Source organism: Abramis brama (assembly GCF_963993115.1).
Source record: "Abramis brama genome assembly, chromosome: 2".
In the NCBI taxonomy this organism is placed as follows: Eukaryota; Metazoa; Chordata; class Actinopteri; order Cypriniformes; family Leuciscidae; genus Abramis; species Abramis brama.
In genome coordinates this window covers 50,409,162-50,426,695 of record NC_139964.1, presented here as the reverse complement: position 1 = coordinate 50,426,695, position 17,534 = coordinate 50,409,162, and the positions used below count along the sequence as shown (strand labels likewise).

The 17,534-nt window shown below is 38.4% G+C and overlaps 1 protein-coding gene across 3 annotated transcripts in view; it reads right to left on the bottom strand.

Moving 5' to 3' along the window:
- Positions 1 to 17,534, bottom strand: part of fbxw7 (F-box and WD repeat domain containing 7) — a 162,669-nt gene that overhangs the window by 23,514 nt on the left and 121,621 nt on the right. For 2 of the 3 annotated variants that reach the window (XM_084094239.1, XM_084094240.1), the window contains one exon: positions 1,801 to 1,868. In XM_084094239.1, the coding sequence (XP_083950365.1) occupies positions 1,801 to 1,868 (68 nt within the window). Of the gene's footprint in view, positions 1 to 1,800; positions 1,869 to 5,520; positions 5,774 to 17,534 lie in introns of those variants that run through there. The other variant, XM_084094241.1, reaches the window with a different exon arrangement.

Genomic DNA, 17,534 nt, shown 5'->3' with positions numbered 1-17,534 from the left:
TGCTTATCTACGAATACCTTCTCCGGTGGAAGAAACGAACGGATGAGCAGGAGAGCGGGAAGAGTGCAGGCAAGCACGTAGTGAGGTCTGTTTTTATTATGGATTCATATTTAATGGGATTGGAGAGCGAGATGCCAAGATGCTTCAATTACCCAGCGTGCAACTGCTGACTGGTTGGCCATGTACTATTCTAGTATAAACCAGGAGAACACCTGCATCTTGACAATAAGGCATGAATACTCGTCAGAGCTTAATGCTGAGTATTGGTTTGCTGAATAAGGAACCTCTCAGGTGGTGATTCCATGATTAAGGGATCTGAGTGACTGCGTTCATTGCTGAACCATTAGCAACACCAAAAAAAAGCTAGATTTGCACATGTATATCAGCTCTTGCAAGGCAGCAACCTAAACGTGTAGGTTTCAGGTGAGCTTTGCAGTGTAAAGGTAGCTAGATGATTAGATAGATACAAAAAAGTATTTTTTTCGAATTTATTCGTTAAACGTGTCTTTTTCCACCTCATTTTTTTTGTTTCTCCATCCAGCATTTTATATGTGATATCCCAAAATTCCTGTATACATGTGGATAAAAACCTGGCTAATTGGGCATTTTCAAACATTAAAATATACACTACCATTCAAAAGTTTAGGGATTGTAAGATCTCTTAATGTTTTGAAAGAAGTCACTTGCGCTCACCGAGGCTGCATTTATTTGATCCAAAACACAGTGAACACAAATACTTCTAAATGTTATTTCAATTTAACATCAAATTACTACTTAATCTGTTTTAAAAAATATATATTTATTTCTGTGAAGGCAAAGCTAAATTATCAGCAGCCATTATTCTAGTCTTTAGTGTTACATGATCTTTCATAACTCATACTAATGTGCTGATTTGGTGCTGAAGTAACATTATTGATTATCAACGCTGAAAAAAGGCTGTGCTACTTGTTTTTGTCGAAACAGTGATAATTTTTTTTTCAGGATTTTCACAAAAAAAACAAACATGTAAGCCTTTTTTCAAGATTTACACATTTCAATTAATAGTAAAATGTCATCAAATTGAATTGAATAATCCATACATATTCATATGAATTAAATTTTAAATAGTAAAAAAAAAACATTTTACAAAACATTTTGTATAATTCTTAATGGAACAAGGGAGTGGACCATTTAGTTTATGTAGTTCATATTCTTAAACTATTTTTTTTTTTTTTTTTTTTTTTTTAAATGTGTTTAAATGTAAGTTTAAGAATTATATAAAATGTTTTAAGCTTTTTTCTTTCTTATTTTATTTACTCATTTAAAATTCTTAATTCATAATATGAATATTTAAGGATTATTTAATTCAATTTGATGGAATTTTACAATTAATTGAAATACAAAATATTGAAAAAAGGCTTACATTTTTTTTGGGAGTGTAGAAAGTTCAAAAGAACAGCATTTGTTTGAAATGGAAATCTTTTGTATAAGTAAATGTCTGTCACTTGTAATCCATTTAATGTGTCCTTGCTGAATATATATGTGTGTGTGCGTGTGTTTTTTTTTTCCACCTAATTTTTTTGTGTTTCCATTCAGCATTTTATATATATATATATATATATATATATATATATATATATATATATATATATATATATATATATATATATATATATATATATATATATATATATATATAAACAATTATGTCTACCTGTTACTGTACTATTTGGTAGTTTAATGCAACAACGGCTAAAACATTTTTCAGGTAATTTGCTGGTAATTTTTCAGCAAAATTCAGGTAAGGTGGTGAGAGTTTACCTTGGACAGGGCTTTTTTCCTGAAGGGAAAGGTCGAACCTCAGGGCCATGGTCCAACTTCCTCTTCATCTGCAACAAAGAGAAGGAGGGGAAGCTGGTTAGTTTGGGTTTGTAGACGGTAACAAAATAACGACAGCATAAACAACCAACAAAGCAACTTGACAGTAATGAGAGGGCGAATTCCTCAACCTGTTTAACACCACATGTTACTGATCCACCCGTGTTCCTTCCTATGTTAAGAGGTTACTGAGCGAGTCTGGGTTTTGTACTAGAGTGTGTTGGGTATTGTGCTATGGTTCCCTCACTACCAAATGTAGGCCAGAGGAAGGAAGGTCATGTCCACTTTATAGTGACATGGCACAGAAAAGATAAAGTCTGACAGTTGATGCTAACGCTTGTCATGCAAGTCTTCAAAGAGGTGTAGGGTATAAACGTGCACACCCCTCAGAGGAGTTGGAAAGGGGGGCGCACACACACACACAGACAAAACCACACATCTGTGTTGGTGTTACAGGCTGTGCTTTCACAACAGCCTACATTTATATGGGCTTAAAAGGAAAAAAAAGACTAACCCTATGCCTCACTGTCTCTTTCTATGTCACCCACCCCCCGCACAGGCTGAAATGGCCCTGGTTTTGCTGCATAGTTGGTGCCTGGCTACGGAGCATCTACTCTGGAAAAACAAGGGTTCAGTGTCCTCAACACAATGAGGTCCTAAAGCACATTTGAATAAAACTATTTTAGGAGGGTACAGAGCTGCCAGTGAATCTGTGCAGTTCACTTTCAGGAGGAGCTCAGTGATAGACTCCAAATTATGAATCATTGTGCTGCGCCAAACGTTTAAGAGTCATTAAGGATGTGAGCAGAAATTAAGAGTGATGAGTGAAACAAGCACATAAAGTACATTTACAATGTTGATTTGTACCACGCCACTGGTAAATAACAGGTCTGAAATGACTAAATCAACATTCATTCAGTGTGTATGCATTCACAACAATTTGCTAATGACTATGGAAAAAAAGTCACATTCTATAAACTCCACAATGACAAAACATGTATTTATTATATTATTCAGCAAGGATGCATTCAATTGACCTAAAACGACAGTAAATTCTGATTCAAATAAAAGGTTTTCTTTTGAACTTCCTAATCTTGAAAAAATGTGTTTCCAAAGATATTAAGAGCACTATTTTCAAAATCGATCATTGATGATAAATATAATATTTCAAAACTGTATTTAATTTTGATCTAATTAATGCAGCTTTGGTAAGCATGAGAGACTATTATTACTACTACTGTTTGTAACAATAATGATAAATGCAATCTTCTGCAAATATTAAACATTTTCATTCTGTATTACATGATTAGATGCCTAAATTCACCTGTAGGATTTAAAACCATTGATTCCACTAATTAATTTCTAGTTAATATAAACAAAATATCATATATTGCAATCACATTAAAATAATTACTGATGAAAAGCTGTCAGCCGAAACATTTCTCTGCTTAAAACATTTGTGACATTTCATGGTATTGAGACGACCACAGAAAGACCAAAATCCAGGCCTGGTACCAGGACACATGACTTGGGGGGGACATTTCTATTTCTATAAACTCAAAAAAAATTTGACAATTAAAGTATATGTTTTATTTTCAGAACACAGTCTGAACTATATTTTGTTTTTAGGGGACAGTATGGCAAGGATCAGTTTAGACCCACTCACAGCTGATTCCTCAGTCAGTGATCTCACCACAAAGGCAGTCAAACAGATAGGACAGGCAGGGTGTATGAGCCAATTTGCAGGAATGAAGATAAGATGGCATGACACTGAAGATGTTTGAAAGTGCACGTCTGTAATTGCTTAAGAGCCGGTGTGTGTGTTCGAAAGTGTTAAGACACTCTCAGGTTACTCCACGAGAACGTGTAAACACAAAACACGCAGGGAATGCCACATTTGATAATCGCTACTAATACCTAAACCTGTCAAGCCTACTTGGTAAAAAGCACTTAACACAAATATAATGTGAACAAAGTGAAAGCATTCATTTGCTTAGTTATACATTCATTTCACTGAGTGGATTAGACTGTCGCTTTTCTCTAAGGTTCACAGTGAGAGCCATCTGATTTTAGATGAGTCACTGTGTAATCATTCTCCGTGTCTGACACCACAGAGCAAAAATGGCTTGGTCTGTGGTTAACAGGAATGCTTGTGTTCATGGAAACCAAATAACCTGTTTTAGTGAATAAATCCTGTGATTTATGAATGAATAACCTATAGCTCTTTATTTTGAGAACTACTTGGATTGGTCACGACTGCGCATATAGTTAAAATTCTCGCATTTTAGACTATAAAAGTGTGCTTCACTCCATAAATGTAACCCTAACAATCATAAAAACTGATGAAACAAACTATGAGAATGTCAGAAACTGAGCATCATGAACGTTACCATTAAAGGGATACATTTGCATGATCTATTTTCAATTTTTGTCCATCTCAGACCATCAAACATCCTTAATGAGTTTAGTTTTTATAACCAAACAATTAGAGTAACAAGATTGCCGGGAGCATCCTTCAACGTCACTGCAGTTTACTCAATGTGGTTCTGATCAGAGGACACTCTGAAAACTGCAGCGACTGCAAGCTTCTGATAAGCTCTAGGATTTAAAACATTAATTTCACTCAAATTCAAAATCATAAAGTGTGTGCTGTGCGCCAGATGTGGCTTGGTTTCCTCCGTCAAAAGCAATGACACAGTGACCCAATCACACTGTAGGGTGGTCTGATGCCGCCAGCCAGTGGAAGATACACACCCTTCAACAGGCAGCGCAGAAGCTGACATGACTCCCTTACAAAAGCATTCACACATCACAACATCATATACGCAACTGTACGTTAACATGGCTACAATAATAGTAAAGGAGTGCAAATGGGGTTTCTGCAGCATATCAGGCTACATTCTGCAAAGCACAAAATAATATTACCAACAGGTTTACTCTGAGTGGCGCAGGAAGATGAGCATCAAAAATTTTAACTAGAGTCAATTATACATCAAAAAGCGGTTAACTCATATAAGATCCAATAAATCAGACTTACAAATAATGCTAAGAATGATGCAGTGCTTCTTAAGATCTAGTATAGGGAATGTTTAGATATGTATGATGAAGGAAGCGCAGGTGCAGTATTGTATGTGTTAGGATGGGCAGATGGTGAAGAAATAGTGATGGAGCCTATGTTCTCCAAACCCACCACATAATCAAGTGCATCACATCCATTTCTACATAAGAGCTTCCTAAAGGAGACTTAAAGTATATTCAAGTGAATGCATAACGCGGAAGGTGATTCTCTATGTCAGCTGGAGATTTTTCCGCAGTGGCCGTAAGAACAGTCGCATATTTCACCGACGCACCCTTAAAGACGCGCACGGGTCTAGCAGTGTACGCGGTCAGAGCGCGACGCGACAAACCCGAACGCAGAAATTACAATCAACGAAGCTGTGTACATTGTACGCGCGCGCGTCGTATTTGAATATTACAAAGAGCTGTACGAATCCTACATTCGCGCGCTTGCAGTGTAAACCGCTTCTTTGATTTATAATGGGAGCGTTCCAGTCGCGTCGCGTCAGCGTTGATGGGGTATTACGGCGAGCCCGCTGAGAGGCGGCGGATGGCTGTATCGATATAAAAGCCGCAGTGTGTATCCAACACTAGGCGTTTACTCACTTTATAGAAGATCATCTTTAAAGTGCCGTAGAAACCCATGGTGATGGTGGTGACGATAATCCGGCTTTGATTCACTGAGAGACGATGAAGAATTTATGGAAATATATCTGCGCGATAAGGGCTCTATTAATCCCGGATAGATCCGACAGGGACATACTCATCCACGGACGGATGCATAGGAAGCCGAAAGGAAGAATCCAACGACCCGCCCGTCTGTCTCTTTGACCGTCCTCTGAGCGGACTGACTGAGCGAGCAGAAGGAGAGAGACGGGAGGGGAGGAGAGAGAGAGAGAGAGAGAGAGAGAGAGAGAGAGAGAGAGAGAGAGAGAGAGAGAGAGAGAGAGAGAGATACACTGCCCTCTTCAAAGAACTTGTCATCCAGCACAAAAACCTGGACTTTATATCACTCTTTATTAATTACGTAAGCCTATATAAGGTTTGGTTTTATTTTTTATTTTTTATATAATATTGCATAATATTTCTATTTTATTATATTACAAGTCTATATAACACAGGGCTACCATATATTTAATTTAATTAAACATTAATAAATACATTTCATATTTTCTTAATATTCAACATTATTGATCTGACTGTACTGAGTGACGCTGCTGTATGAGAACTGAGCTGGACGAATTTTTTTTTTTTGCTTTATAGATGAAATTAAGTAATTTAATAATTGATCTTTACAACGGAAGTTACGGAACTGAATCAACACTGAACTGACTTCAGTTGAACAACAGATGAAATGCATAATTTTCCTGTTATCTCTGTAAAGCTGCTTTGAAACAATCTGTCTTGTATAAAGCGCTATATAAATAAAGGTGACTTGACTAATTACATCAAATCTTATGACCGAAAAACCCAAGATAAACAAGGATACACCAGGTTTAAACACTGGGATGGAAAGGGGGAAAAAAATAAGCCATGTGATCAGACCACCTAAAAATGAGAGAAATTTATTCTGCTATATATCATCCCATTTTATAATGCTGCTTCTGAAATTAGCATGCATGAAATATCAATTGAAGTTGAAATTTTATTACGTGGGAACAGTTGTCATTTTAATTCTCAGCTTTGCATCAGCCTCAGTCCTGATCAACTTGGTGTTTATTTTGTGATAATGGTTGGCTGGCATTACATTATCCTGCTTATTACAAAGCTGATGGCAAATGGACAAAAAATATTGATTTGAGCAGAAATTAATTTAATAACTTGCTTGTAGAGACAGCGGAGAGACAGAACACGGCTATTTAAGAAACAAAACTCCCAAACGAGCGGTCAGTTATATAGAATTGCCCTGGACAACTGTCATTATTCATAATATTTGACATCTGCTACAATTGAGAAACTAGATTAAAGTGTTCAAGAGAGCCTGGTAATAAATAGTATTATGTTATTATCAAAACAAAAATGGACAAATGAATTGCTGGCTCTCAGGAGTATACACTGGCTAAACACAGGGATCAGATGACAGGTTTACTGCAGATGAGGAAGTGAATGGTGCTGTACATGCAGCCAGAGGACGACAGTGGAAGAGCCTGAGATTATATTCAACCGAAACTGGGTGGTGCACGCCTTCCACTCGTTGTGGATCCTGAGCCCGCCCCTCAGCCGCTGAAGACGACTGCCGGCCCCTTCTCGTTATTTCCGTCAGACTGAGCAGGTGGTATTTGCCACTCGGGGTGGTTTTGTGTGGAATGCATGATTAAAGATTGCCTAAGCGTATACAGACACACAAGGTTTGTTAAACTACATTAAATATGTTTCAAATAATATCTACACTAAACTAGAACCAGAACACTAAACCAGAATCAATAGGTCATACAAATAATCTCTGATAACTCTGTCAAAAGCAACTACGGTAAAAAAAATTCTGCAACACTACAGTAAGGTTCCATTTGTTAATGGCCCACTGAAGTGCCTTGAAACACTCAGCATTATTCAATGTGTTGACGCAATTTCCACTGAAACGGGAAGAAAGTATGGGACATACAGAACAGCTCCTCTCATTTCTTAAAAAATAGCCAATAGGCTCTAAGCACGATCACGTCCGCGTTTTGTCTCAGCCCGCCTGGTTACATCCGGTGCTGCGTCGGAAGCCGTTTTTGCATTCGGTGGAGATAATGGTAAATTACACTTGCTGTTTAAAAGAACTTCCAGCGGTTAACGTGAATGATGTTAACAATATTGTGAGGCAGTTAGCTGTCACACCTAAGAGTAAGAAAGAGAAGGGCTTCAAATTATATATTTCGAGCTACATCGACAACTTTGAGGGTGAGTATTCTCTCATATCATGCGAAATCCGACTAGCGAATCCGTTTCTAAAATCGTTGTCTCCGTTTCTGAGAAAATTAATTTTTTGAAAGTTTTGCCGCTAGTACACTTCGCTATATAACGCGCTATGTTGGAAGTAAAGACGCTGGCTGAGATTCTACCGGAAATACATCAGCAGCGTTCGTCAATAGAGTGTATAGCGTTTTGTTTATCACAGCTCGGCCAGACGTTAACTACTAACGTTAACTAATGGAAACACTGTAGTGTTATCTACTAACAAGCATGTGACCAAAAAAAAAAGGTTCTCTAAAAATTAGATAGCTGGCTGTGGCGCTCTCCTGTTTAGATGTCAAGATAAGTTTGAGCAATTCAAACAAACGATAAAGAGATGACATAAGGTGGTGACTGCTTCTTGTCTGTTTTGTTCCTGTGACTCACTGAACAAGCCTAGACATGTCCCACAGACAGCTCAGTGATGCCTATACTGAACCACCCTGACTGCCTTTAAGAACAGAGAGCCATGAGAAATGCTTAATTGTGTTTTTTAGCACTCAATTATATTTTCATGACACAAATTCAGATTTCCCCATTTAATATCAAATGACCTATTCTACATGACTAGTATGACTTAAGTTACTTCCCTGACATACTGTAGTCATTATGTACAATATAAGTAGTTTCTGCAAACAGTCTAATTACTCATCTTGCAGTTTCAGTAAGTCAACAAATCTAAAACTCAGACAACAGACAGATCCATTGCATTATTGACAAACTGAGAACAGTCACTGAAGCTTAACAGCACAAACACCCCAAAGTTTCTGTATCATGGCTTTTGTTTACAGGTAACAAGCCATATCTTCCATCTATGAGCACTGGAGCACAGAATAGCCACGTTAAACAAATCAGTGGTTACCATGCTTCCACCCCAACCATTTCATTACACTTCCCCAAAAAGGGTTCAGATCAAACAAACCAGCAAGTGTGATGAAGCCAGACTAAACAAATCTCAAAGGACTGTGGTTGGTGTTACAATGCTCATTAAAGCCTAATCAAGGCAAATGAAAAAAAGGGAATGTATCAAGGAAGTGTTAGCAAATGTGATCTCTGCCATTTGCCTGACATTCATTACAAAGGAAACAGCACAGGATTAATAGGGCATCTACTTGTGAAACAATCAGCATGGCACCAAGTACCTTCTATTGACCGCCAAGGGCTAGGTGCTCCAAATAACACCAAACTGAGTTAAAGCTACAAGTAACCATGTTGTTAGTTGAGTTAGCAGTTTTAGCAACCAAGTTCGACTCAATGTCCTAATTTGCCTCACTGAAACTGATTCTCAGAGAAATCCATTTGGAGTAGAACACTGTTGCCTAATCCTGATAATGAAAGTGCAGGTGTATGAAATTGTATTAATGAATTTTATTTACAATGTGTGCGGTTTTTCAGCATTGTGAGTATGCTTGAAAAGAAGGTTAAGTACCGGAAAACAAACCTTGTTGGTTTAGACTTTTTACTAGGGCTTCCCCCTAATACTCGACTAATTAGTCGACCAAAATTTGTATAAGTCAGTTAGTCAGTTAGTAAAAACTTGCGGCAAAGTCACGCAGTTCGTTATCGGCGAGTCTTTGTGGTAATTACAGTATGTTGTGCAGGGAATCCAAATCATCCATCAACCTCAAATATTTCTTCTCATTTGAAACATGTAAGTAGTAGCAACTTTACATGGCTGCTCGCTCTAATGTTAACCTGGATAACTGTGCACTATTAGGCACATATCAAAGTGTTTGTGCGGAGTAATGAAGCTGAAGTATAGCGCGTTTACTGCATGACAGGGAGGCGCCGGCACGATCACTTGCATTTTTTCCTGATAGCAGCAGAAACAACTTAAAACACTCCATTTTTGGTCATACAAATAATCATTAAAAACTGTAAAGGGTCTACTTTTATTTGTATAAACATTATATATTATTGCAATCTCCTTGCGGTTTTTCACCACACATTCATAATCATTACTTTTGCCGGTGTGCTGTGGCAAGCTTGAGCGCTGCCGCTGATTAGGCTATATATTATATATAGGCAATTAAAGGCTCATTATTATGATTTATATGGCTTATTAATAACACCTGCCTTTAGTCGACTAATCGCTTAAATGAACAACTAGTCGGCAAGAAAAATCTTTAGTTGAGGGCAGCCCTTTATACAAAAAAATATGCATGGTTTGAACAGGTCCCTTGGTTTGTTCTCTTTGCACTTAAAAATAAAAATAAAAGTTAATCTTTTCAGGTGCAGTGATACTGTGTGCAGAGAGAGGAACACACTGAGTTACTGCGACCCAGCGTTAGGGACAAAATTGCACCTGTCAAAAGTTTCCAAGCAATTTGTTGATGAATTGCTGGAAAAAAAAAACACTTCATCTTACACAAGTTCCAATGAATCTGTGTCCTGAAGCCAATGAAACTGGAGAGCGAGTGAGCAGCTATAAGGGGCCGTTACGGCAATAACTTTGGCAATAAAGTCTGCACAAAATGGAGAAGAAATGAATTGAGATAAACTTGGTAACACTTTTCTCTGTCCTTCACAAATGGCAAACATTGTATTTTGTTGGAATTAATCTAAGACACAGGTGTGATGATGACCCATTTCACGGCTGTTAGAAGATCACCATGGCAATCCCTAAACAAACTGGAGCGAGTATGCCTGTTGGGGGGTGGGGGTGGGGTCACAGAACTGGGAGTTTGTGTGTATAAAGCTCTTTCTCTTGCCTTCGCAGACAAAAACCCTCCTAAACTTTACACAGCGGATAGGAATGTATGGCATGTGAGAAGGTCCTGCCCGTGTCTTTTGAAGAGACTCTGACCCCTCCGTGTTCACAGTGGAAAATTAACAAACTCCATGGCGAGAGGCTTTCACTGACATGCAACCGCCAAAAAAACAGGTGCTTTCCTGGGAACGCTTGCGTTGTAAAGCCCATTCTGTTATCTCCCAATTTCACAGATTTTAGAATGATACAGATATGCTTAAAGCAACAAGACCTGCCAGAGACATGATAGATGGAAAATGTTACATTGTTTTAGTGAAGCAGCAATACAGGTTCCAAGAAAATGTTAATTTCTTAAGACACTATAACAAATCAAGCAGGCAAAATGCCAAGAACATTCTGCAAATATGAGGACAGCTTGTGAAAATATGTGAATGCTAAAACAGTTAGTAGATTTGTCTATGACAATGTTCATTTTTTGCCTGGATCAATTAAATTGAATTAATTTTGGGACATAAAGTCAGAGAGGTACAACCATAATGCTTATATCATTATATGAGAAAAAAAGAAAAGAATGAAGAATAATGAAATTCTTGAAAAGAAAACCTTTGGCTTTTTTTTAAAATTCATTTTCTTAAATTCTTTGTCACTGAGGGTCAATTTTTGTGATTTTTCATTTCATTTTGATTGAGTCACCTTGATTCATTCAAAATTAAATGGAAAATCATGAAAATGTAAATGTCAGTTAAGAAACTTGAAATAAAACACTTAAGTTTCAAAGCATTCCTAAACATCATTTAGACATTTTGTATTTTCCCTTTTTGAAAAGAAAATGGAGGACAGACAGTGTCCTCCCCATGAATGGGCAACCGGTGCAAAGCGAGCAAACGTACATTCCAATCGGCCAGATGACATCGAGGTTAATGAATTCGCCTGCGGACTGCAACATCCTACGAAGCACAATGACACCATCTGCTCCTGACCCGGGCATTTAGCCTCCAACTTGACAATAAGACCCTGATCCATCACGTTTGATTGGATCATTACGAATGACGTTCAGACAGCATCATGGGTGGGTGAATGATGAGATGGAATGATACACAGAGACGACGTAGGGTCACTGTCCAATTTAGGATTTGGATAAACAACAATGCTGGGTAAATTAAATCAGATGTGTGCAAAGCACAGAAGAGTAGAGAGAATTAACTTCTGTGATTTTCCCAAAAATCAATTAACCCGAGATGGAGATGTAAACAAAAATGCAGTGCAAATATTACAAAATATTCTCTATACAGGATCCAGAAACTGCAGCAACTTCCAATTTTAAAATTACAGAATCAGAATGGATAAAAAAAAAAATTAAAAAAAGGGCTTGAGTAGGGCTGGGCGATATATCGCATCACATTGTTGTGCGCATCTCGTCAGTAAAGCCGGTTCCTTGATTAGTAGTAAATGGCCATCACCTGCTTTCAGATGGAGCGGCATTTACTACAAAGAGCCGTAGTTCACTGACAAGCTGAGCCATATCGCATTAATATCGCGGACATATCGCCAGCGATAATTAATACCTTAAGAGCTTGAGTCTCTAAACCAGGGTTCCTCAAACTCGGTCCTGGAGGGCCACTGTCCTGCACAGTTTAGCTCCAACCCTGATCAAACACACCTAGCTGTGAGTTTCTAGTGATCCTGAAGACATTGATCAGCTTGCTCAGGTTTGTTTGATCAGTGTTGGAGCTAAATTCTGCAGGACAGCGGCCCTCCAGGACCGAGTTTGAGGAACCCTGCTCTAAACTCTTCAAGTCCTTTATGAGATGGGACAATATTATCATGGTCTAATGCACAGGTTTTTCTCAATTAGCACAGTGCCATTTAGTATGGCATGTGCACCCTACATAGGCAGTATAAATTAAGTTTCTGCGGTTATAAATGCAAACGTAGTATTTGCTCCAAGAACTAAAATATACAAGCATACATGCTCAATGACCTTTGCACTAATCTTATCTTGCAATATAACTGTCATAAATTCTAACATACTGACTCATATGTGGTTTATCATGCTGTAATATCTAAATAGAGATTTTTGTTTTTTAGCAACAGAGAAGGGAAGGCATTTTCTGCTAAGCCACAAAGTGTTGTTCCACATCTACTATCAACAGCAGAACTGTAGTCTTAAGGCAAAATAAATGTCCTTTAGTTTGTGAAGGGAGGTTGTGGCCAATCCTTTTAAAACACCAGGAAAGAGAACTACAAAAAAACCTCCAGGTGTTGTTTTCCTATATGGGGACTGTAATTTTACCCTGTCTGTAGTGGTAATGTTGGGTAATTAGTGGGGACAGTGGCTACAGCTTTAATTTTCCAGCTGTTTGTGAAATGAAGCTCTACATGATTTCAGTAATAGTAGCTGTTACTGACTGGTCACAGACTGGTTTGTCAACATTCTGTAGGATAGAGAACAGCGATAGATAGGGTGTGCAATCCAGCTCCTGGAGGGCCCTCTAACCGGCAAAGTTTAGTTCAAATCCTAATTAAACACATCTGAATGAACTAATAACAGCCTTCAGGATCACTAGAAAATTCCAAGCAAACTTGTTGGGGCATGTTGGAGCTAACCTCTGCAGGACACTGGCCCTCCAGGAGCAGAATTGGACACCCTGTTCTAGAGAACCTCAATGTGACAAAACAGAGGTGCTGACCTTAGAGTAATTCAGTGAGCAGATATGATAAGTGAACCCCTCCCCTGATAGCTTGAAGTGAACCAGAACAGTAGGGCAGCAGCCAGTCCTGCACAACATGAAAGAACAAACTGTTAAAAGCTCCACTTTTGACCCTCTGTGTTGCATTGAAAGACAGGATTCTTCAAAGGTGCAGTGACCTTTAACATAGCAGATTCCCACAGAAAGTCTTTGCCCTCATCTGGTTTCATATGATTTTCAGGCCACTCAAAGAGTGTTAAACGTAGGTAACGTGAGGAAAAAGACATGTGAACCAGCAACCAGCAGTGTCCTCTGGAAACACTATGAAAGTCTAACCTTTTTCCTTTTTGAATGAAGTTTAAAGACCAAATTGTATTACTTACCATTACCACTGAAACTAAGCCAAGGCTGTGAAACTTTCAATTTTCAAAGACAGAAAGGCAAGTATCTTGTAGCCAACACAATTAGTGAAGAAATGTCAATGCATGACAGGGAAACTCCACATAATGAATACAGTTTGATGTTTTATCTGAAGACAGTTGCCTAGGGTCTGCTCAGAGGCATACGGCTGCATATGGATTTGTAAACCGAAGCAATCTAGTGCCACTGCAGTTGTTGATTTTCAACTACTTTGAGTAACATGGTGCAGATACTGCAGACAAGTCTGTATATAACATCTTTGACCATCTTCCTTATCAAAAACCTTTCGTGGGCTGTTTGTTTTTGTAGCGACACACTTGAGAAGAGACCATTTTTTAGAATCTGTGACTGTGTTTGTGTAAATGAGAAAGTATTGGGCTATGGAAGGTCAACTAACACTGTAGAAGATGATGATTACCACTAACAGATAAAAATAGACCCAGATTACAGTTCTGGAGCTCCACTAACAATGTTTTGTACTCATGAATGCATTTAAAACTGAAGAAAGGAGACATGAAGTCTGTGGGGTGAGAGACCGCTGTGGTCTTGAAACCTCTGTGTGAACCAAACAGCTCCACACTCACAGCTAAAGGAAAAAAATAAATACCCCCATAGCAGCTACACGTTCTAACATCTATCCTACAGATTTCCAGCTCTCTCTATGAAGATGATGAACATTATGGAAGAAAGTGAAATATCGTTCTGTTAGCACATTCCTTGTACTTCGGTTGCACTTTGTCTTCTCTAAAGGAAACTCTTGTGATGGATTAAGTGTATCCAGAGTTGGAAATACCTGAGCAAAATTTAAAGTAATATTTTTGAAAAAGTGGAAAAATTGATGGAGCAAAGGGCTGGACTGGAGAAGCTAGAATTTCAGGAAAGTTATCTCAGGATTTAAAAGTAAAGAGGATGTGCTCAATGCTACACATTTTAATGTGATATATTGTCTCTACAGGTGAGTCAGAGATGCTCTCATGTGGAAGGAATGCAAGTGGAACATCTTAGCAGAACAAGTGTACAACACTTGCTAAAGATGTTTGCAGTCGTCAAATTGACAGAATGAAGCAGCAGTCACACTTCACAACTGACAATTCCAGCCATCAGGGTGAAACAGAGTTAACTGACATTCAAATCTATGTTTTGAGATGCATGTACCTCATGCAGTAAGTGTTTAATCTCAATGTAGACCTTTAGCTTGAACCACATGAACCTGCATTACTGCACAGGGCATGTTCAGTCTTGTTGCAGCTGTCATTAGGTGTTTCCTCCAGCTCCTGTTCCAGACACTCCAGTCGGGCTGGTATAATACATAGTTTTTTGGCACTGAGGGAGGATCTTAATGTGGTTAAACCACAATTGCAGCCCTTTCATATGCATGTTGACGCTGAACCAGTTTCACCTCTTCAAATTTTACTCCTCCACAAGAAAAAAAATAAACACCAAAGCTGATCAGGTAGTGTCAAACGTCAACCATGAGGTGCTTTTCACGAGAACAATGGCTTTTGAAATGAAGAATGGAGAAAAATCTGTAAAAATCAATCATAACTAAATGTACTACTGGTTGCTGTCCTCCAGAAAAAAACAAAAACAAAAAAAAAAACACCTTGGCAAAGAAAAACTGTTCTTGATTTTTGTTTTGGATGGTGTGTCAGTTGAAGCGAGATGATGTAACACAACAGCAATGCTGGCCTGTCTCGGATACTAAGTGAAAAACATTGCAACTTTAAACATCAAGCGAATAAAAGAGGAATATTATGGTGTTCGTGATTAATTTTCTTATTTTGAATAGAACCAAGTTCTTGCGCTGATTGGATGCACAAATATTGACAAAATGGTGTTCTACTGACTAGTCTAGTCAATTTAGCTATGGACAGTCGTAAGAGCTTAAATCAGTCCATAAAAAGCCATTTACTATACCAACAAACAAAACACATTACAATGTCTTCATTCAAGCACACCAGATCGAGTAGGCGTGGCTTCAACATAATAGCAAGGATCAGATTTAGCTCAATTATGGAGCAGTGCCTGTGGGAAAGGTTTAAAAAGCTAACCACACACAAACAGAAAGAGTAAACATAAGCAGTCTCCTCAAGAGCCTAAGGACAGGCCTCAGGGGTTGGAGGAGCTCTCGCTCACTCCATTATCTCAAACAGTTTTCAGAAAAACAACTCAAAATCGGTAAGCGCATGTTAAAAATCAGTGTAACCTACTAGGAAAGCTGGTATCTGAAAGGTGCAAATTCTTTAATTGCACATCCAGGAGTTAATTATATAGTTTTTGAATATGGAGCAAGATTAATCACTTGAGGCACAGAGACACAAACCACTCTTCCCTTGAGATATAAGAGAGACCCGTGACTCTGGGTCAAGATGTGAGAGTGTGATGAAGTAATTACTCTTAGTCAGGCCTTGTAGGACAAAGAGTGACAGCCGCTAACGGGATGATATCAAGTGTTTGGTTACATCTCCAGAGGGTTGAGGGAGCAGTCAGTCCTGAGCAGAGAAGCAATCCTCTCAGCTCCTGCTGTCTGTGTGAACTGCAAAACAACAAGAGCAGTTTCTCCCAGTCTAATACCGTAGGTGATGGCGTAGATGAGGGAGGAACACAATGTAGTGATCAAAGAGACAGAATGAGGCACTGACAAAAAAAAAGCAGGATGAGAATAAGCAATGGAGAATAAAGACACATTGACAAGACACAGTCTTGAGTCCTATACTTTTTTAAATACTTTATAACTATTATAACTTTATACTTCTTTAGTTTCGTGGAAACAACAAGCACACAATCACCTATTCCACATCCAGACGTTGATAAACAAGGAATGCATTAAGCTAGAATACTTTTCTTTCTTTTTATATATTTCTTGTTCAGATATTCATACAACAAAATATTCTGGGGGCTATGAAAATTTTGTGCAAATGATCAAAAATGCTGGTGGTGGCTGGCAACTTTTTTTTTCACGCTGGCGGGGAAAGAGTTTATTGTACAGAAGGTTGAGGACAAATTCTCAAGTGTCTTCCTAAAGAGGTTGCTTGGTCTTAGTTTGGTGCTTTACTCTGCCTAGTACAGACGACTCATCTACTTGACCAACCTTCCTTTGAGTTTGTCCAACAGGATTGAAGTATGAAGTTATAAAAAATCAGAAGTGCATGATCACACAAAACCAGCCTTGTAGAAGCAATGCACACTTCTATAAGAGCCTCAATGACATCACTTGCACATGGACCCTTGCATAAACCAGGTTTAGCGAAGATGGGGAAAGAGAGCAATGTGGGCCTCTGAGACTTAAAAAAATAAAGAGAGGAAAAAAAGTGTATGGAAAAAAGCTCCATCATACCCTCCTTCAGGGTGTTTTTGGTACTTGATTATAATTTCTGCTGAATTTTATGCTCAAGGAAACAGCTGGACCACAGGCATGGAAATTCACTAATTAAGACTGTTGTGATATCCATCTAAACAGTCCCTTAAACCACCCGGGATAGACAGTTTGTTACATATAATGTTGGAGAGGGGAAAAAACACCACAACTACAATTAAATGAGAAGTTCTACATTGAGAAAACCAGTAAGATAACTTGCTTTTCTTTTTAATGATCTCAGAAAAGTAACAAGCAGCAAAGAGGGTGCAATAGTTCTCTCCGCAAAGTCGAACGGGTCAAGATTTTTCCCGCATTAACACCTCCAAAGACAGGCTTCATGGTCCACAACAACACAAAAGAGTTCTATATTATTCAAGGGAGCAATCTGCCAGTCATCAATAATAGATGTCTGCCAGTGGCAGCAGAACGTTAAGTGCTCATGTATTCTTAATGAGTCTTTGGTTGGAGAGGAACTGCGTGCCACCTCGTGTTCTAAACGGCCGGCCAT